Here is a 22,764-nt window from a genome sequence, read left to right as displayed (position 1 = left end):
AACAATGTTGTGTTATTGACTATACCAATGCAAAATCAGTTCAGTTCAGTTTAGTCACTCAGTCATGTCCGACTCTTTGTTACCCCATGGACTGCAGCACGCCAGGCTTCCCTGTCCATCAGAAGAAAAGGTTTAAAAAAATAAACTAAGTCACATGAGGAGAGACTTTTCTCAAAAAAAAAAAAAGAATTGTGTTAGTTTCAGGTGTACAGCAGAGTGATTTATGCATACATATACATATATCTATTCTTTTTCAAGTTCTTTTCCCATTTAGGTTGTTACATTATATTGAGCAGAATTCCCTGTGCTCAAGGATAGGTGGGTCCTTGTTGGTTATGTATTTTAAATATAGCAATGTGTACATGTCAATTTCAAACCCCCAATCTATCCTTCCACCCCATCCCTTCTCCCCTTGGTGACCATAAATTCGTTCTCTAAATCTGTGAGTCTGTTTCTGTTTTGTGAATAAATTCGTTTGTATCAGTTTTTTAGATTCCACGCGTAAGTGATATACAGTATCTGTCTTGCTCTGTCTGACTTACGACCCTCAGTGCGACAATTGGTAGGTCCGCTCATGTTGCTGCAAATGGCATTATCTTGTTCTTTTTAATGGCTGAGTAATATTCCATTGTATGTATGTACCACGTCCTCTTTATTCATTTGTTTCTCAATAGGCATTTAGATTGCCTCTATGTCTTGGCTGTTGTAAACAGTGCTGCAATGAACACTAGGAGGCATGTTCCCTTTCAGACTTTTTCTCCAGATACATGCCCAGGAGGGAGATTGCTGGGTCATATGGTAACTCTACTTTTAGTTTTTTTAAGGAACCTCCATACTGTTCTTCATAGTGGCCATACCAATTTACATTCCCACCAACAGTGTAGGAGGTTCCCCTTCTCTTTATACCTTCTCCAGCATTTATTGCTTGTAGATATTTTGATGATGGCCATTCTAACTGGTGTGAGGTGATGTCTGATTGTAGTTTTGATCTGCATTTCTCTAATAATGAGCGACATTGAACATCTTTTCATGTAAGTAGGCAGAGAAGTTTTTACCCCAGTTGGTTCCATTGGAGTGGACCCTCTGGGACTTGCTGTGTTGTTATTCAGTCTCTAAGTCATGTCTGACTCTTTGCAACCCCATGGACTTTAACATGCCAGGCTTCCCTGTCCTTCACTATCTCCTGGAGTTTGCTTAAACTCACGTCCATTGAGTTGGTGATGCCATCCAACCATCTCATCCTCTGTCACTCCCTTCTCCTCCTGCCCTCAGTCTTTCCCAGCATCAGGGTCTTTTCCAGTGAGTCAGCTCTTCGCATGAGGTGGCCAGAGTATTGGAGCCTCAGCATCATTCCTTCCAATGAATATTCAGGGTTGATTTCTTTTAGGATTGACTGGTTTGATTTTCTTGCAGTCCAAGGGACTCTCAAGAGTCTCCTGGCACCATAGTTCAAAAGTATCAATTCTTTGGCTCTCAGCCTTCTTTATGGTCCAACTCTCACATCCATACATGACTATTGGAAAAACCATAACTTTGGCTGTATGGAGCTGTGGCTTGCTGACCTCAGTTTATTTTCTTTCCTGGGTCATAGTCAAGAACAGAACCAAGGAGCCCTAATGGGAAGGGAGCAGAAGAACAAAATCCACAAAAAGAACTCCAAAAACTTGTAAAAGTAGGAATGTGGAATACAACTGTTGCCTGCAGATGTTGGTGGCTTGACAGCCAATGGAGGGAGGGTGGGGGGTTGTGTTCCCAAGGGCATGGGTGCACCAACACAGCCCCACTGTTCAGCCCTTGGCTTTCCAAACAACTATGAGATATGGAAATAGATTCCACTGTTACCAGGAAAAGAGGCACCAATCATAGGTTCCCTCTTTTCTTGTCTTTCTCCTGATCATCCCTCCCATCTTTCTTTTCCTGTCATTCTTTCTACCTCTCCCAGCCTCCACTTTCAAAAAGGACTTGAAGTATCCTGAAAAATAAACAATGACCTATATCTACGTTAGCTAAGGCTGAAAAAGTTCAGAGATTATGCAGAGGAAAGATTAAGATCATTCTACAAGGTGCCAGCAATGATACACTTGTGGTGACTAAGCTCTGAATTTGACTAAGCTTCCTGGCAACCAAGGCAAAGAAGGATATGTAGGTTTTCCAATGTCCTTGTAGTAAATTTTTTGGGGGTGGGTGGGTAATGAATTGTAGAAGACATTGACATGGAATTTGAATGTTCTAATGGGAGTGTCTCTAGAGGATTTTTTTAAAGTTCTTTGTATGGCTCTTTTCTTTTATTGCCTCTAATCAGTGTTGAATGCCTGATATTCTGTCCCAGAACAATGAAATCACTTCCTCAGGGACTACACCTCATGGTAGACAAGGACATTGTCTTCTGGTCACCTGACTTGTTGAGGGGTAGAGGTGGCAGGTTAGCATATTATTTCCAACTCTTGTTCACACCCTCCCCAGTTAACGTTTGGATTTTGTGGTGAATATCATGCTCCTGGATCATGCATTCATTCATTCAACAAACACTTAGGGGGCTCTCAGGCTATTTCCTGCTCTGTGCTCTCAAGGCAACCTGGAGGGAGATAGACAATCAGCCATTATACATGTTGGGAAGTATGATAATAAAAATCTGTGCAAAATGACACCAACTATGGAAACATAGACAAGGGAATCATGATTTCTTTGTAGGAATGTGGGGTCCAGGAACGGCTGCACCAAGGAGATGACATTTGAACTGGGTCTTGTGAGTTTAAGTGGCTGAGTGAGGTACACTTTCCAGGCAGAGGTAGGACAGTTCCTGGAGTGGCTGAGGAATAGACAGTGGAACGAGGGTCCAGGGACCCCAGGAGATGAGGGAGAAGGCAGTTGCCTCAAAAAATCACAGGCAGCTCAGTGGGACAGAGAATGGTGAGAAATGGGGGAATAATTACAAAGCAAATGAAATGACAGCATTTCATGCAGGAGCAGAGCAGGAGCTATAGAACCCCACCAAAGGAGAGAGATTGGGCTCAAGCTCTGTGAGCAGGAGGTGGTGGGAGGCACACGTGGTAAAGGGCAGTGACAGCTGGCTTATGAACCCAGCTGTCTTCTCAGCCCCAGCTCTTTTAGGGAAGTTCATTGCACCTTCTGGCAACCTCTGGTGCTTGAGCAGCTGGATTTTTGGATCTCCCACTGCATGTCTTACACAAGTTGAAGATTTTGTGTCTGGAAGAGATGATTCAAACCCAATTGCTGAAGTGACTGAACAAACCTTGATACTGAATTTACTGACTAAAGCAGAATCAAATAAAAAGCCTCTTCCATCTCGATATTAAATATGTTAAGAGGCAGGGTTGGCCATCCTCTGATTATTTTCTTAAACCCGGTTGGCTATGCTTCCTTGGGAAATAGAGGCTTTCTCTTGTGGACGCAGCTGCCCAGCCCGGGGTCTAGGAAGGGGCAGACCTGGTAGTGGGGTGAGGAGGGGCGCAGGGGTGCCACTCGTAGCCAAGATGCTGCCTGGTTCTCCTGAGGATAAGGGTCACTCATTCGTTTGTTCACCCAAGTGTTCAGTGTGCAGGCTCTTCAGAGTCGAATCGCAGCTTGTCTACTTTTTCATCTGGACCTCTTCCTCCTGTAGCTGTTGACACGTGCCTTGTTTTTGGATCACTCCCATCTCACCTCTGAGCTTTCTTTCAGCTCTACTCAGCTTGGGGGTCAGGGATTGCTCAAGTCCAGGATAAATAGCAGCTTGCCCAAGAAACATTTCCTTACCACTTCCTGTGCCATGTCAATGAATGGCTCTGTGCCTCTGTCCCTGTTGGATGGAGCTTCAGGACCACGTGTCTTTTCCCTTGAGATGTGTGGATGAAGGTCAGAGAGCATGTTTGGTCCTCACATGCCATCTTGCACACACAAAAAAGCTCAATAAACACTAAGCATGCACTATGCTCAGACCTTTACTAGGGCACAGGAACCTAGGGAGATGATAGGCACTGTCCCCATCCCAGGATCTCAGAAACCCCAGAGACCCTCACAGAGACAATTTGACCTCCTGGTTTTGCACGTGGCAATGCACTGAAGGAGAGCCTCCAATGAGCTTTACATCTTAATTTTTTAAGCAAATTAGGAGGCTAATGCATGAATAAGTCCCATTCTGTGCTGGATAAAGTCTAGACAGTGACCTTTACTCAATAGCTTCCTGCTGCCTGGAATGAAGACCGCTGGGTGAGACCTACAGCCAGAAATATATTGTCATCTCTACCTAGTACACACATATCCACTTACATCGAAACAAAGAGTGATGAAACAGGATTTACTTGTTCTATGTGAGAGACTCTTCTGTTCTAGTCGACTCTGTTTTCCATTTTAAAGGTTAGTACTAGCACAGTGGTTTCCTACCTGTTGAAGGGTTAGGACACAGTATGAAAATCGTTAGCGTAATTGTCCAGATTTTGGAGTCAGATGGACCCAGGTTTGCATCCTGGCTCTGGCACCTAGAAGTTGTACGACATTAGGCAAACACTTTCCTCCTACATTAGAAGTCTCAGTTTCTTCATCTGTACAATAGGAATAATGTAGACCCTACTACATGGGGGTAAGTGTGAGGATTAAATGGGATAACACAGATAAATGCCCCTGGCATAGAATAAGTGATTGATAAGTGTGAGCTTTGACATAGTTGTGAATATTATGGTTCTTATTGTCCTTGTGCTGCTCTGGACTCCTGCTTCCTGGAGAGTGGTAGTCAGAAAGGACTTCCTGGAGGAAGAAGCACTGAAGCAAGGCAGCGGGTTGGCCAGGAATCACTACTGTCCTCACAGTGACCAGGAACTCTGTGTGAGCATCCCAGGGGCATACATTTTCTTTTCTATGAAGGGCAGACTTGTTCCCAAGTCTGGACCATGTTAGATGCTTTTGCCTTTCACATTTAGGTCTCTAATCCACCCAGAATTGATTTTTGTGTCTGCTGTAAAGTAAAGATCCAATTTCTTTTTTCCCTCCTTGTTTCTGAATGGATAACTGGTTCCCCTGCGCTGTTTATTAGAGTCTCATCCTTCCCTGCTGATTTGTACATCACCTCTCTCATATATCAAGGTTCCATACATGCACAGATCAGTTTCTGGACTTGATTCTGTTTCATTGGTCGATTTATCCATGCCTGTGCCAGTCCCATACTGTCTTAATTACTGCAGCTTTATAGTGATTCCTGATGTCAGGGAGGCCATCTTGTCCTTCTCCTGTAGAAGCCCCGGGGCTGGCTCCAGGCCTATGCTGTTCTCTGCACGTTGCAGAATCAGCCTCTGCTGGAGACAGGTGCAAAGTCCTGGGAGCTCTGGACAAGAATCCATCTCAGGGTGCCTGGACCTGCAGTACCTCCTGGACACATGGCTGCCACCCACCGTGCTCAGCATTTGAGCTGCCCTGGAATTACTTTCTAATTCATTTGCAGAGAAAAGCACTAGGGATGTGCCTGAGTCTTCATCCCCTCTGCCTGTCACTTGCCCAGTGACTCTGGTTTCCCTCCCAGTGACTCAGTCCTCATCACCATACCCAGGGAGCCTGTAAACTCCTTTCAATAGACTGCTTGTTTCCTTGTCCTTGTCTGCTAAGGACAGACAGAAAGGCATCATCCATTGGCAATGCCAGGGTGATGGAGGAGACTCCCTGCACCAGAGGTTGGCACAGCCAAATTCTTTGGCTTGGGTATCTGTGAATAATTTCTTTACCTGAAGATAGGCCTGGGATTGAGGTGGGGAATGGGAGGAAGAGACCTGTCACTCTTGCTGAGTTTTTTCTGGAGTGGGAAGACCCATGTCAGCAGCTTCACAACCTTTCCAGTGACCATTCTGACAGTGGTGCCAAGGACATGACACTTCACGAGCTCTGGTTTCATGCAATGTCTTAAAGAAAAGAGTAGGACTCACGGGCCAAGTGTACATGATTGCAGTGGACTTGGTAAATCAGTTTTCAGCATACGGGTGTTTACATGCTTCCAGAATTCAAAAACATTTGCTTTGATATGATGGTTTTGGGGTGAGAATTTATGGTGAACCATCTCCTGTTGACCCTGGGCAAAGCCCTCGTCCCCTTGGGTCTCAGTTTCCTCCTCTGTGAAATGAGGGTTTCAACTAGGTGATGACCCAAATTCCCTTTAGCCCTCGTTTTTGTGATTCTACACTTGTGGTTTAAGAGCACAGAAATGAGAAAATTTCCTTTCCAGTGTCTTGGCTACAAGATTCATGTTTCTGCCTCGCTTTGGTTATAGATGCCTTCCTCCTTGCATAGAGGAGGTTGGTTGTCCCTGGCTGGCTGGGGCTGAGGGAAGGGAACCTGCAGGCCATGAAGAAGCAAGGTTTGAATTCTTGTGAAGCTGCAGTGAATCTTGTCCACCTCCTCACTTGGGGAGATGTCCTGATTCTGGATACCTGTCTTGTTCTGTCAAGCTGAATGTGTCCTCTCAATACTGGGGATCCGTGACCCCCCAGGAGCCTTGATGTTGGTATGGGCTAGCTGGCTGAGCCCAAAACGTGGCAGTGGTATTTGGCTGGAGTGCTTTGGAACCTCCATGCTAAGACATCTGTCTTGTTTCCTCTTTCAGACCGCCGATTATTCCACCATGGCCTCGCTGGCAGGAGGGCTGGATGACATGAAGGCCAACCTGACCAGTCCCACCCCCGCTGACATCGGGAGCAGTGTGCCTGGGCCACAGTCCTACCCCATTGTGACAGGTGAGGGCACCTGGGGTGTGGTGGGGCAAGGGGCGAGTGGCAGGGAGAGAGGGAACGTATGTGATGACGAAAATGGCTTCTTGGTGCTTTGGGGCTTGACAGGGGCCATCTTTCTTTTAATGAGGTTATGAGGTTCTGGAACAGGTTGGGGGCCTGAGACATGGCTGTAGATGCTCTGATAGAGCCAGAGGAGAGCAGGAGCAAATGGGCAGTGGGCTGGGGGCTGGACGGAGCAGGGAAGCCTCGCATCAAGGGGCTGGGTGATTTCAGGGCCCCTGGGACCTGGACTGAAGTGTTCAGATGGCTGGGATTTAGCTGGCTGGGAGAAAGGCAGTCCTGGTGGGCTACAGCCCATAGGGTGAGTGGGATTCCTGGTAGATTGCTGCCAGGAGTTTCAGGTTTCCAGGTGGAGTCAAGAAGGAAAGGAGGTTTAGACTACCTTTCTCAAAGACCAGTTGCTTGAGCTGTCAGTGTGAAGCTGAAGCATGTGGGCACTGGAGGCATGCTGCTGGACTTGAACTTGTGGTAGCTGCGTATTCTTGAGGAAGTTAAATAAGAATTCTGGCCTAATAGATGGTTTTTTCATCAGTAAAATGGTGCTAGCACCTACCCCATGGTGTTGCTGTGAGAACTGAATGCTGCAAACACATGAGCTGCTTAGACTCTGGTCTAGCACACACAAGCTCCCATTACAGCGTGATTATTACTCCTTGTGAGGTGGCTGGTCACGTCAGGCTCGCCGCTAGGTAAGGGGCTGGACCAGAAGGGTGGGACAGGAAGACACCCCACTCTATTCCAGCAGCACCAGGCTAACACGGATGGACAGACTCAGCCACCAACTCTGGGAAGAGGCCTGATTGAACAGGCGAGAGGCAGTCCTGGGTATTGAGCAGACAGTGGGAGGCTGGGGGCACTTGGATGAAAGCCTAAGGTAGTGGGATGCCTCTGTAGACTGATGCACGAGACACAGGCAGCAGTGACAGAAGCAAGGTGTTCTTAGAGATGTCAGTGGGCTGTGGTTGCATCAGGGCTGGATCTGGGTTAGAACTTCAGGGAAATTGCTGGATGAGGCGGGCTCTCTACTAGCTTCATGGAGGCTCCTAGGCAGGGCAGGCCCAGCTCTGAGACTGGAGCTCGTGGGGCTCAGGTGAGAGTAGCCAGGGCTCTTTTTGCAGATCCGGGTACCACGTGGAGATCAGTTAAGAAGCAAGAGTGACTTGGTCCACTGTCTACCTGAAATGGGGCCAGAGCCTGGAGGCAACTGAGCCTACAAGGGATGGAGTGTCAGGAACAGAGCAAGGATCTATGGAGAACCTCAGTCAGAATGAACTGAGGTTCATTCTTTTACTAACATCACAGGTGTCCCGTGACTCCTCCCCCTTGGGGTCATGAGGGTCTGTGAGAAGATCTCTGACAGCATCCCCATTTTACAGATGCAGAAACCAAGTCTCAGGGAGAGGAAGTATAAAGGCGAAGGGAGAGAGGTCGAGCCGGCCTTCACAGTCTCCTGGGTTCTTATTCTTTTCAAAGAAGTACAAATAGTTGGATAGGTAGGGGTGATAAAGTAGAGAGAAGCCTGGACTAGTTAATAATAATAGTAAGTCACTTTGTCTAGTAGTTATGGAGTTCCAGACCCTCTGTAAGTTGAACTCGTTTTACCCTTGGAGGAGCCCCGGGAGGTGGGTACTATTATATCAGATCCATTTCTTAAAAGGCCTGGCAATACGTAGCTTGCCAGAAATCACAGCTAGTGAGCAGCAGAGATAAAACTGAAGACCCGGCGGGTACAGTCGGCCATTCTACCACACAGATAACCTGGGGCTAATCCTAGTGCCCTCACTTCCTTGCTGTGACTTTGGTCCTGGTCTCTCAGGGCCCTTGTGAGGATCACCTGAGATCCCTGCGGGGCCTGCTCTGCAGATGGAGGGTTTGTTATTGGGTTTGGGGTTCATGGGTTTAGGCAGATCACAGGAAGACATATTCTACAATCTGCCCAAGCCTATTTAGATGGAAAGTAATCCAGTAAACGTTGAGACTGTGGTTGTATTTCTGAGACTCTTATCTATTGATGTGGCAAACTGGTGGTCAGTTGCCCAAAGGGCTAACCTAACCCACAGATTAGAACTATGTCTGAAAACAGATATGGTTAGTTGGGCCCACATAGGACTTTTTATAAATTTGAGTCAACATTAAAAATTTTTTAATCTGCATCTCTGGCTCTTTTGAAAAATCAGAAGATCTGGCCATACTGGGTGGTATTCCTATATGGTCGTGGAAGGTGGAGGATAAGTGGCAGCAGCCCCTCAAGACAGGGCCTCCACCCACCTGCTTTCTCATTATCTTACAAGCCTAATCTGGAAAGGAATTTGAGTTGAAAACCCTCGCTGCAGAAAGTGAAAGTGAAAGTGAAGTCGCTTAGTCATGTCCGACTCTTTGCGACCCGTGGACTGTAGCCCACGAAGCTCCTCTGTCCATGGGATTCTCCAGGCAAGAATACTGGAGTGGGTTGCCATTTCCTTCTCCAGGGGATCTTCCCGACCCAGGGATCGAACCCAGGTCTCCCGCATTCAGTGCTAAAAGCTAGCTGGGTGCTTTAGCTGTTCAGGGTCTGCAGAAGGCCAGTCTGGATGTGAGCTGAGTCTTTAGGTTAAACCCTTGACCAAAGATTTGTTTGTATTTTGATCTGTCTATTTTAAAGTCACATCATAGAGCAGAAAATGAATACAAATATAAATATCTCCATACAGAAGTCAGAATTACACATAATGTTGGACTATTAAAATTATTCTAATTATAAATATGTAACACATATACAATAGTATAATATTATAAATTATACCATTAGGTATTATATATTATATATATATATTATAGTATGCCATTATAATTTATAACCATTAGCTTTCTTATAAGTAAACAATAGCTAGCTAGAAAAATAAAATGGGGGAAAACATTAACAACAGCACCAAAATAAAAAAAAGAAAAAGAGAGAATGCTGAGGAATAAACTTAACATTAAAACTTCACTAAAGGGTATAAAAGAGTAAATGGAGGGACTTCCCTGGTGGTTCAGTGGCTAAGCCTCTTTGCTCCCAATACAGGGAGCTTGGGTTCAATCCCTGGTCAGGGAACTAGATCCCACTTGCCACAACAAAGGTAGAAGGTCCTGCATAATGCAACTAAGACCCAGTACAGCCTAAATAAATAAATATTAAAAAAATAAATAAATGGAGAGCTACAGCTTGTTCTTAGATAGGAAGACAACACCATGAAGATGTCAGTTCCCCTATTCTATTAATTCAGAGCATTTTCAATCAAAATGCCAACAGAACTTAAGACTTGCAAAAATGACACTAATTACTAGACAAAAACACTCAAGCGTAGCTAGAAAAATTCTGAAATAAAAAATGAATAAAACAGCCTATTTTAAAATTTTATGATAGAGTTACAACAATTAAAACTACTAACTGAAAATGAAGCAAATAGACAAATGGAGCAGCAAACAGAGTTCAGGTCATTTGTCATTGCACCATGTGCTCAGCCATGTCTAACTCGTTGGGTGTTTATAGATACAGCATTTCAAATCAGCAGAGGAAATATAATCATTCAGTTAACGGTGTTGGGACGATTGGCCTGTTGGATCCATACCTCACTCTCTATGTCAGAATAAATTTCAAGTTGATCAAAACTTTAAATTGAAAGAATGAGGCCATAGTAAAGCTAGAAAAAAAAAAAACAAGGGAAATATTTTAATAACCTTAGAGTGGGAAAGGCCTTTTAAAGTTTGTTCCAAATACAAAAGACAAACAAAAATCATATCAATTACTGCTTAGAATATAAATAAAATATATTTATATATTTATAAATATATTTATATTTATATAAAATATAAATGTTTAATATGTATGTAAAAACATTCAAAAGACAAAGAATAAAAAATTTTTAAGTGGAACACAGGTGACAAAAAGCTAATTTCCTTAATATATATAAAGAGGTTTTTAGAAACAAAAGAGAAAAAAATCAATAGAAAAAAATGGGTAAAGGAAATGAACAGGAAAAATGCAGATGTCCCATGGCATATAAGAAGATATGCACTGTATTCATAATTTTAAAGCTACAAATTAAAATAAACATGAGACTCTAATAAAACCTATCAGCTTATCAAAGACTGAAATGTTTCTTGAGGCCCAACTGGAAAGGTTTCTGAAATAGATATTTTCATATACAGTTATAAGCATATAAATCAGTGCAGTGTTTTTTGGAAAGAAGTTTGTCAACAACTTTCAAAATTTTAAGTGGACATACCTACCATCTAACACAGAACTTTTATATTCACTTTAAGAACTTTATTTCACAGATATATTCACACAGATGCACAGTGATGCCTAAATCTATATAATAATGACAGTTATTTATCATGAAAAACAAATGGAAAAATCTCAGTGTTTATCACTAGGAGGTGGTTTAATAAATTATGGCTCCTTCACAGAATAAACTACTCTGCAATCATTAAAAAGAATTAAGTAGAGCTATCTGTGCTGACATGAATGTGTTCAAGATATACGTTTAAGTAAATAAATAATTTTCCAGAATAATGTGTTTAGTATGATCCCATTAGTGAAAAAATATAAGGACACACACAGAGGCATGGACACACGTGTGCAGAGCAGATGCACATGTATGATGATTGGAGGAGACGCTGCTCGGCCCCTTCCCCTGCTTAATGGGGCACTGGAGTGCTGTGCTGAAACCGGGGTTCTCTGCTCAGTCCCACCCGGTGTCCCCTGAGGGTAGCAAATATTCATAGTGCCCCTTTACTCTCCTGAAATTAAGTTCATAAAAATATAGCCTATCTTCACAAGTAATTTCAAATAAAATAAAAATAATGCTCAACTATCAGATAAAGGATGTGAGAGTTGGACCATAAGAAGTCTGAGTGCCAAAGAATTGATGCTTTTGAACTGTGGTGTTGGAGAAGACTCTTGAGAGTCCCTTGGACTGCAAGGAGATCAAACCAGTCCATTCTGAAGGAGATCAGTCCTGAATATTCATTGGAAGGACTGATGCTGAAGATGAAGCTCCAATACTTTGGCCACCGGATGCGAAGAGCTGACTCAATGGAAAAGACCCTGACGCTGGGAAAGATTGAAGGCAGGAGGAGGAGGGGACAATAGAGGATGAGATGATTGGATGGCATCACCAACTTGATGGACATAAGTTCGAGCAAGCGCCAGCAGTTGGTGATGGACAGGGAAGCCTGGTGTGCTGCAGTCCATGGAGTCGCAAAGAGTTGGACACAACTGAGCGACTGAACTGAACTAATTAGATAAAGGAGAAACAACTGAAATTGCTTTTAATTAATTGCTATGTACTTTGATAAGTAAATACTCTTGCATGTCTAAACTGCAAGACATAAAGGAGTAGCCCAGGACTTGCCCGGTGCACAGAATCACCATGAACTCAGCAACAAACCTGAACACAGACTTACTGTGTCTGACATACTGTGAGCAGGAATTTACAAATAGGTGAGGAACTCTTGGCAAAGTTCCAAGTAAAACAAAGTACGAGCTTTACTCGATTTACACGGTAGTTGCATTCCTAGAAAATCCAGTGTATATTAAGACCATGGAAACGGCAAGTCCACATTTATATGTAAATGAAGCTCCATTCTAGATTTAAATAATTATAAGCAGATTTCTCACCTCCGTGTATGTTGGGCAGGACAGGACAATAGTGAAGCATGAAAGGCAGATTCTTCGTTGTGTGGGACTGTTCCACACCAAATCAGTAATGCCTGTCAAGCGTATAAAAGCCCCCACAAATTTTCAAAACACCCTCTAGGGGGAAGTTGACGACCCCACCGAGAGCTGTTAGAACACCTGGAAGGAATGCCCCTGAAAGCTGTTAGGGTGGGTCTCCATGTCACGACGTGGTGTTAATTTAATACCACCTGCCCTCATGGATGTGTTGACAGTTCTGAGCTCCTTGGGGAAGAGCTGAGTCTTCCAGCCTCACTCTCCTCTTCTCCCCTCCTCACAAGGCCCAGAGTGCAGTGGGTGCTCAGCTCAGCCAGACGGCCACCCAGGGACGATCTCATTAGAGAAGGAGTCCATGTCTCTCCATCATTTTATGCCATATAAAATATTAAGTTAAACTGCTCCACCAGCTGGGGCCATGGTTCAGAAACGGCTCACCATTTGCAAAGCAGTGACCTGCCCATTCCTGCATGGTCAGCAGTTTGGGTCCTGACTGGGGCTAGTTATCTACAGGTGTGTCCTGGGGTCACAGGCTCAATGATGGAACAGCCACTGTCCCTACCTGCCAGGGAGGACAGTGGGTGGACGCCAGCAAAGGACCTGGCAGGGTTTCTTCACTTTGCCTGAGAGAACAAAGGAATGGGGCCAGCCTATGTCCTTGCTGGCACCTTCCCCTGAGGAGCATTGCTTTGTGTCTGCAGCTGGAATGGCAGGAGGAGACTGAGAGAGGTGTCTTCTGGTTAAACAATTTTGAGAAACACCTGCCTGGTGAATGACCCAGGTCCTAGGGTCTGGGGCTTCCCTTGACGCATCCCCTCTGAGTAGCAGAGACCATACGGGGATCAGTGGATGAGCACCCACAAAGACAGACAGATGCTCCAAACCACCAAACCACCAGCTCTGATTTGCTGGTATCCCCCAGGCTCAGTGTGTAGACCCCCAGTATCCCAAACTTGGTACTTGAAAGAAAGGATTGTAATTTACGTCCATCTTCCGCCTTTCTCATGTAAACAGGGCTGAAGGAAAGAGCACCGAGACCCGGGCGTCAGCCTGGGTTTAAGCCTGGACTTTACTACCTGACTGTCCTGTTATTGTTCAGTCACTGAACTGTGTCCGATTCTTTTGCAGTTCCATAGACTGTAGCCCACCAGGCTCCTCTGTCTATGGGATTTCCCAGGCAAGAATACTGGAGTGGTTTTCATTTCCTCCTCCAGGGGTCTTCGCCACCCAGGGTTCAAACCTAACTGTTCTATCCTTCAGCAAATATATTGTCCTCTTTGATCCTCAGTTTTCCTATCTATGAAACGGGGATGACAATTCCTGGCCCACCTGCCACAAAGGCCATTGTGAGGATATAAGGAGAGTGAATGGAAAAGATTTGAGAGTCACTAAGGGGCCATCTGAGTGTGTGTGGGCAGGAAAGGGGATCTGGAGGGTCTGCGACCCAGTACTGGCTTTTTCTAGTCTCCTTCAGAACAAACATCCTGACCACAGATGTGCAGGTGGGAGGGTCCTGCAGGGCAACTGCTCACTTCGCGGCTGGAGAGACCCAGGTCCACAGGGCAGAGGTGACCTGGTCAAGGCCACATCCAGTGAGTTAGAGCTGGAACTGGGGTTCATCCAAGGCCATGGCTTCCACAGCCTGCTGCCAACATGTGGTTCAATGGACTAAAACACACACACAAAAATCCCAGTTTAAATTTCCCGAAGGCATATCTTTTAGCATTTAATTGAGAATGTCAGCAGCAAAGCCAGATTGCCTGCTCTTGAAATCCAGCTTCACTGTATTCTAGCTATGTGACGTGGGGCATGTTACTAGCCTCCATGTCCAAGGTCCCTATCTGTAAAATGGGGCCCAAGATAGTCCTCCCTGCAGGAAGCCTGTGAGCATGGTCCATGCAGTCTTAGCCTGATGCTTGGCTAAGTAAACACTTAATGAATGGCAGCTATTAGTATGTTCTTGGGCTCTTGTACCAAAAAGTCTGGCGAGGTGCCACGTTGCTCTGAATGACCTCTCTGTGGGGAACACCTCCTTTGACCTGTGTTTTACGAGCCTTTATGTGGTTCAATCAGACCCAACTAAATATTTCTTCACTCAAAGTGAAATAATAATAAAAAATAAAAGCAAAAATACAAAGAATGCCTCATGTATCTAGGCTGCCAAAAGATGCTGGAAAAGTGACAATAAAAGCTATAATACAGCATGATACTCCGTAACCAGGTGTTCAGCCATTAAGCTTTCCTCAAAGTTGTCTGCCTTGGAAGGGCAGCATAATATTGATACTTACTGTATATTGCGCTATCTCTCGGGGCTTGGCTGGTAGTACCATCGAGGCCTTGGTGGATAGTCCCTCCTCTCACTGAGCTTACCTGCTGGTGAGAGCCAGACAATTCACAGCAAACACAGAAAAAAAGGATATACAAGGCAATTTCATATTGGCAGTGAAAGAAGTGCTGGTGTCTGGGTCTGAGTTCATAGCACAGGAAGAAAGAAGACAGGAGGAGAGGGAAACTGGGGTCAGGGCAGTGACAAGAGGGGTGGGAGATGAAGTGGAGCCTCTAAAAAGGTACCATTTGATCTGAGACCCCAGCCAGGAGAAGCCTTGCGAAGATTTGTGGAAAGGTCATCTGGATAGAAGATACAGCCCTGGGAAATGCCTTTCAATAAGTGAGTGAATTAGGTGCTGAGAGGGTGGGGCCATATCTCCGTTCTGTCTCTGCTGCCAGTTGGGCCCAACTCATAATCAGGCCTCAGGGACTCTGGAAACTTTGAGGTTGGGTACCCTGACCCATCACCCAGTCCTGGGATCTATTCTTTATCAGTACTTGGTTACCTCTAGTGACAGGGATTTCACTACCTCAAAGGCAAAGACTCTTCAACAGGACTTCTCTGAGGCTGTTCTCCATTGAAGTCATTTCCTTCCCCATTGGCAAGCCAGAGTCAAGGTGCCGGCAAAGTACAGGCTGGTGTTTGCTCTGTGAACTCAGACCCAGACACCAGCATTCTATGTTCTCGTGGTCCAGCTCCAACAGTGTTTTTTAAACTTAAAAACATCAGAGCTCACATTTTACAAATCAGAGGCGAACAGCCCCAATGTCCATGAGTAGGGGACTGTTCAATAAAGAAGAGCTCATGGGTATGGAGTACTGTGCGGCAGCAGGGAAGCACTTTATGTCCCAGTTGAGAAGGCCTTGGAGATACATTATGAAAAAAAGCACGAATAGTGCTTACGGAATGCTACCTTTTGTATATAGAAGGGAGGGGCCATGGGAATTCGTATTTGTATTTGTGTACACAGCATACAGAAATTCTGGAAGGATACTCAATAATGCTGTTTGGGTGTAGTCTGTGAAGTGGGTGTAGGAAGTGGACCTTTGGCTGAATATCATCTACGTTTTTAATTTTTTGAACTCTGGATAGAGGAACCTGGCAGGCTACAGTCCATAGGGTCACAAAGAGTCAGACACAACTGAAGTGACTTAGCACGCATATATTAATTTATCTTCATCAAAAAATTAAATTTAAAAGTGCCTTTAAACTAGGATATTTAACATAAAGGCTAAAATGTCTAACTTCCTTTTTTTAAAAAAAAACTGAAAGCCTGTCCACCAGAGTCCACCTTCCCATGGCCACAGGTGGGTAGAGTTTAGAAGGGGCTTTCCCCTACCTGAACTGCACTTCCTTGTTCGTCCCAATCTCTACCTGGTCAACTTCACTCGCTCTCCTTGCCTGCTGGCTCCAGTGAATTTTAGACCTGCCCCAGCCCCTCTTTCCTGTCTCCTCTGACACCTATTCCTACTCAGCAGAAAACCCCTTTAGTAGGCCAGAAAAGGCTGACCTCAGGCTGTCCAGCCAGCCTTGCCTGTTGCTAACTCCAGGCCTTTGCTCACGCTGTTCTGCCTGCCTGAAATGGCTTTCCCCAAATAACAGCTCAGTGTATAAGCCATCCATTAGTGGGGGAAGGTTCTCCAGAACGTGTGACAGCTCCGCATTTCAGCCCACTGCAGCGATGTCACACTCTGTCCAAACTAAATGTTGTGAACCTGCTTCAGGGAATGACAATCCAGAGAGAAAACTCGGCACCTAAATTGGAGTTTCCCCAGGAAAACAAGGCAGTTTACACTCCAGAAAACTTCAAGATGAATCCAACTGGAGGTTACAGTGTTTATTAAATAGATTCACTGTTACGGATTCTAGAGAAACCTAGAATTTGGAATCTCGGTGTTTGGAAGGATAGTCAGAGGTTCAGAGAAGCCAGAGAGGTCTGATCATTTTATTAATAAAGTCCAAATGAAATTCAAGCATCTCTGTAGTTAAAATGCACATCAAAGGTAAATATGATTTGCTTTCAGGTTAGCACAGTGTTCCTAAGAACTGTTTGTTGAATAAATGAATTAATATTTGTGTAAAGAGCAGTGTCAATTAAAAAAATAATATCAGTGGAAAGTACTCCAGTTGTTTCTGACCTTGTATTTTGTAGGATAAAAATAAACAAAGCTGGATGGCCTTCCTGGTAATACACTCATAGATTTTTGCACTTGCAGGCAGCTTGGAAGCCGACCTTTCCAAATAGCCTTCAAGAAAGTCTCTGGGCCTCCAGCCTTTCAGCCGACCCTGCTGTGATCCATCTTCTTAAAATAGCGATTTCATTAGCTTGTCCTCCTGGTCAGAGATCTCCACCGCCAGACCATTATCTGCAGGAGAAAACACACCAAACTGTAGCTCCTGGCAATTAGTGGAGCGGTTACCATTTATCATTCATTCATTCTCTCATTCACTCACTCACCTCTCCATCAAACCCCAGCTCCTTCAGGTTCCTTAGCGAACTTGCAGCTCCAGTGTCTCTGCTCTCAGCATACTCATTATCTGATGAGGGAGGTAAATGTGGATACATGTACAAGGCAGAACAAAACAAACAGGAAAGAGAAATACCAGGGAGGAACCAGCACGTCTGAAGGTGTGGGGGAGGGAACTATTGCTCCCTTTGACTGTGGGGTTTGGGAATATTTTGTGGAGGAGTCCATGTGGAAGCTGCTCTGGAGGAACCACAAACTCTTGGTTTCTCTGCTCTGAAGCTTGGTCTAATCTCTTGCAACACCCTCAGTTTTCCTAATCCCTTTTAAAACAGGAAGGAGTACTTGCTCATTGTAAAATAAATAAATGTATGTAGCGACATGTTACTGTATCAGCTCACCAAGTTCTTAGATTGTTCTGCTGTCAGTAGAGTTGATGGTTTGGTAGATGTCCTTCCAGAACTTTTTCTTTGCATAGAAAACTGTATCGGGTTATACATACATAAATCATTTCCTCCAAATGGGTTTTTACTCTTCATACTGTTGGTCAGTTTTTAAAAATTTTAATTTCCCATTTTATGGACACCTAACATTTCAGTTTCCACTGTTTCCCCATCTATTTCCCATGAAGTGATGGGACCAGATGCCATGATCTTCGTTTTCTGAATGTTGAGCTTTAAGCCAGCTTTTTCACTCTACACTCTCACTTTCATCAAGCAGTGTCAGACTTTATTTTTGGGGGCTCCAAAATCACTGCAGATGGTGACTGCAGCCATGAAATTAAAAGACGCTTACTCCTTGGAAGAAAAGTTATGACCAACCTAGATAGCATATTCAAAAGCAGAGACATTATTTTGCCGACTAAGGTCCATCTAGTCGAGGCTATGGTTTTTCCAGTAGTCATGTATGGATGTGAGAGTTGGACTGTGAAGAAGGCTGAGCGCCGAAGAATTGATGCTTTTGAACTGTGGTGTTGGAGAAGACTCTTGAGAGTCCCTTGGACTGCAAGGAGATCCAACCAGTCCATTCTGAAGGAGATCAGCCCTGGGATTTCTTTGGAGGGAATGATGCTGAAGCTGAAACTCCAGTACTTTGGCCACCTCATGCGAAGAGTTGACTCATTGGAAAAGACTCTGATGCTGGGAGGGATTGGGGGCAGGAGGAGAAGGGGACGACAGAGGATGAGATGGCTGGATGGCATCACTGACTCGATGGTTGTTGAGTCTGAGTGAACTCTGGGAGTTGGTGATAGACAGGGAGGCCTGGCATACTGCGATTCATGGGGTCGCAAAGAGTCGGACATGACTGAGCGACTGAACTGAACTGAACTGAACATGTCATTAGGTCCAGAACTTCCATCCTTTCTAATGTTCTAGATGGACCATCATGAACTGTAGCAGTATGGGCTAGAGAATTCCTCCCTTAGGGCTTAGGACTGGATCCCTCTCAGTATTTGATACCTGGGCTGCAGACAGAGAAGGGGTACAGGAAAGGAAGTGGGCGGGGAACCTAGGTATCCACAGATGGCCCATGGCTGTCAGCTTAAAAAGACAGCAGACTGGGGGCCTGGCTGCTGCCTCCCATGTGCCCAGGGCTGGGTTGGGAAGAGGTGTGGCTGCTCGAAGCTCATCGGGGAAGCCACGGGGAGGCAAGTTTTAGTTGAGTGCAAAGAAGAATTTTTTAACAGAGCTTTCTGAAACTGGAATAGGCTCCCTCCGGAGATAATCACAGTGATAGCTAATGTTTATTGAGCATTTGTTATGTGCTTTGGTTCATTTCATCTATGAAACTAGGTACTATTTTTGTCCCTACTAACAGTTAAAAGAAATTGCCTGAGTTCACACTGCAATAAGTAGCAGAGCCCACTTTCTCTAACCCCTGTACTGTACTGCCTCTGTTTGGTAATAAGCTCCTTGTCATCAGAGATATCCAACCAGAGCTCTCTCACATTCCCCCATAGCACAGTTAGACTGGCGGCCCTGGGGGTCTATGGAAGCTGATCAAACTCAGAATCTCTTGTACAGACCCTGGAGCTAGACTACCTATCTTCGGATATCAGCTCTTCTCCCACTTATGAGTTGGTGACCTCAGTTGCAACTGAGCATGCCTCAGTTTGCTCATCTATGAAATGGGAATAGGAACTTGTTACATGGATTAAGTGAGTTAATATTTCAGAAGCACTTAAAACTCTGCCTGGAACATAACTGCTAAATAAGTGTTGTTTTTTAAACATCTGGAGCTCATGAAAGCAGCTCAGTTCAGAGAGCTTGGTTTAGGGGTCCTCCATTGCCAGGGATGAGGAGCTTGCCAGAGGTGGGATGTGTCCAGCATGGAGCAGCCCTGATGACTCCCTCTACTGATATTCCACTGACCTCCTGCATTAGCTTCCAGTTGCTGCTGTAACAAATTACCACAAACATCGTAGCTTAAAACAACACAAATTTATTTTCTTAACACTCAAGTTGTCAGCAGGGCTCCATCCCTCTGGAGGCTCTAGGGGAGAATCCATTTCCCTGTCTTTTCCAGCTTCCCCAGCCTGCCCATGTTGTCTGGCTCATGGCCCATTCCTCTGTCTTCAAAGCAAGCAGGGTATCATCTTGTCTTCTTTACCTCTGTTTCTGTTGTCACATCTCTCTGTGACTCTGACCCCCCTGCCTTCCCGTATAGGGACTTGGTGATTATATTGAGCTCATCTGAATAATCCAGGATCATCTCCACATCTCAAAACCCTTGATTTAATCACCCACCTGCAAAGTCCCATTTCCTCTGTAAGGTGACATAGCACAAGCACTGGGGGGGCCATGATTCTGCCTGCCACACCTCCCCAGTGCCCACTATCAAGGTCTCCTTGAGGACTCCACATCCCCTTGTACCCTGGGAGAACCATCTTTTGATGTTTCTGCCTGACTTCTCTTCACCACCTCTGTGAGCACTGGCTGGTCCTCACTGTATCTCCACCATCTGCCCCAGTATTGTGACAATCATGCCTTCCCCAGGGCCCTAGGGTCAAGAGACTGCAATATTGATGCTGGTGAGTCCTTAGAGATCGTTAGCACAACTCCCTCATGGAGAAGATGGAGACATGGAGGACTCAGGTTCTCCCCAGATGAGACATTTCCAGAACCCACATCCCTTGGTTCCTCCCTCTGTTCCAGACTCGGCCTTCCAGAACAGAAAGTATCACCTCTCCTATCCTCATTTCTCTATCTGACTGGTCCTCTGCCATCTATCGGCCTCATCCATGTCCAATGGAACCCTTAATCCAGACCTTTCTTTTTATCACCTTCCTACTCAACTTCTCAGTCCTGACTCTAAGCCTTTGCTTCCACTTGTTCCTCTGCTTAGGATGCTTCTGTCATTTGCCCAGAGGTGGCAGTAGTCTGCTGTGAAAGGAAGAACAATGGGCTGCCTTGAATCAAGATCACAAATCTTCATACCATCTCTTCCATAAATAACTCCTTGGTGACTTTGGGACATGCTTTCTCTCTCTGAGCCTCAGTTTTCACATCCGCCCAATGGGAATTATAGTCCCGGCTTCTCCTCTCCTTGCAGGACTTCAGTGAAGCACATGTGAACTGTAAGGAGCTATACCTCTTCTTTTATCCTGACTGTGCTGGGTGCTCAGGCCCTGTGTCCCAGCAGGGGTTGCGTGTGAGCTGGTGCAGAGCTTTGCCGATGAATGGCTCTCCTGACACCTGTTGAGGGACTGAGGAACCAGCAGGCCTACCAATCTCTGTCTGTGTGACTTCAGGGAATGTCCCCAGGGAGCCATCCTCAAGCACCACCTCCTTCAGAAAGCCCTCCCCAACTGCCCCACAGGCAGAGTGATAATCCCCTCTGTGGGCCCTGGGTCATTACACCTGTTATCCCATTGTGCTTTGACTTATGATTCTTTGTATCCAGCCTGACTTTATCCTTACACTGTGAGGGTCTGGACTGTCTTCTGTCTAGCATGGCGCATGGAACATTATAGGCACTCTGGGAGTGTTTATTGAATGAATGAGTGGATGGATGGATAGATGGATGGATGAACAAATGAGCTGTCTAATATGATTAGTTGTTACTAATCACCCCAAGGGCTTCCCTGGTGGCTCAGTGGTAAAGAATCTGCCTGCGAAGCAGGAGACGCAGGAGACTCTGGTTCGAACCCTGGGTTGGGAAGATCCCCTGAAGGAGGGCAGGCAACTCACTCCAGTATTTCTTACTGGGAAAATCCCAGTAAGAGGAGAAGCCTGGTGTGTTACACCATGGGGTTGCAAAGAGTCGGACAGGACTGAAGCAACTGAGCACTCACACAATCACCCCAAACCCTATCCACCTATATTACTATCAACGTTATTGACTCACACACACACACATCTTTGAGGAGCAAAAGGGGCATTTGAATGCAAGATATTATTACAATTATTATTTCTCTCCAAATGTATTAGCTTCAGCTGGTTTGCAGCCCTTTTTATCAGCTGGTGTTCACAGCCCAGAAAAAAAATATCTCTTAATTTCTCTCTATTAGCTTTTATTCTCATTACCTGAGAGGCTATGGAACTTCTACTCCCACCCTTATGTTTTCTATAAATGTTTAGTAAGGCTGGTTTTGGCATGAATCCTTAGGGGCACCTGCTGCCCATCTGAACATGCTCATCCGGAGAACTGTTTGCCTTTCCAGACCCACTGGCTCATTCTATCAAGTGCCCACCTCAAGGATAGGGTGGTCAGTAGCCCTGTTTGAGGGGCTGGCATCTGGAGTGCAGACTAAGGTAAGAGCTCCTCCTCCAGAGCTGATCTCAATTCTGGATAAGATCCACTAAGTCAAGAGTCGCTAGCAGGAATGACCATTAGTACTTGCTTCCCACTCACTAGGCAATGGGCATTATTCTAAGCACTTTACATACCTTAACTTGACTTGTCTATAAAACAACTCCATGAGAAAGTTTTATTATACCTGTTTTACTGATGCAAAAACTGAGCCATAGAAAAGCACAGGAGTTTACTCAAGGTCACATATCTCCTAAGTAGTGGAGCCAGATTTCAAACACAAACTGTCAGATTCCAGAGGTCACACTGACCACTGGGCCACGCTGCTCCTCACCAAGCTGCTGTGTCAGGGGCAGGCAGGCCATCTGACCAAAGGAGGTCCGATTCAGCACCTAGTTTAGAAAACAGGCTGCAAGGCTGATGCATCCATCAGGGCCAGGCACTGGGGTTGTGACTGACATGGCTGGTCTCCATCTTGGATGCTATCTGGATGAAAGGCATTGGACTGACTCACCTCCAACAACTGGCACCTTGTAGGCAGCCTGTACCCAGACAGACCTCAGCAGCCTCAGCACATAGTAGGTGCTCAGGGAAGGGCTGTCGAATGGATGGGGAGACAACAGCAGGTATTATCAGTCCTTCTTCTCTGGAAACTTATGCTGGATTTGAGGTGTTTGGAGGGTCCAGGGGAAGGGCAGGGTGGCAGAGGGTGCCCTGAGGGCCTCTGAGCAGTGTCTCTTTCCCACCTGG

The 22,764-nt window shown here is 45.4% G+C and overlaps 1 protein-coding gene across 1 annotated transcript in view; it reads left to right on the top strand.

The window, feature by feature from the left end:
* The window catches only part of PAX5 (paired box 5), a 171,787-nt gene that overhangs the window by 94,531 nt on the left and 54,492 nt on the right, over positions 1-22,764 (top strand). The window contains exon 7 of the mRNA XM_068973780.1: positions 6,584-6,713. Coding sequence (XP_068829881.1) covers positions 6,584-6,713 — 130 coding nt within the window. The remainder of the gene's footprint in view (positions 1-6,583; positions 6,714-22,764) is intronic.

The sequence above is a fragment of the Capricornis sumatraensis genome, chromosome 6 (genome assembly GCF_032405125.1).
Source record: "Capricornis sumatraensis isolate serow.1 chromosome 6, serow.2, whole genome shotgun sequence".
Classification (NCBI taxonomy): Eukaryota; Metazoa; Chordata; class Mammalia; order Artiodactyla; family Bovidae; genus Capricornis; species Capricornis sumatraensis.
Note: the sequence above shows the minus strand (reverse complement) of the source record. Positions and strands in the feature narration are given on the sequence as shown.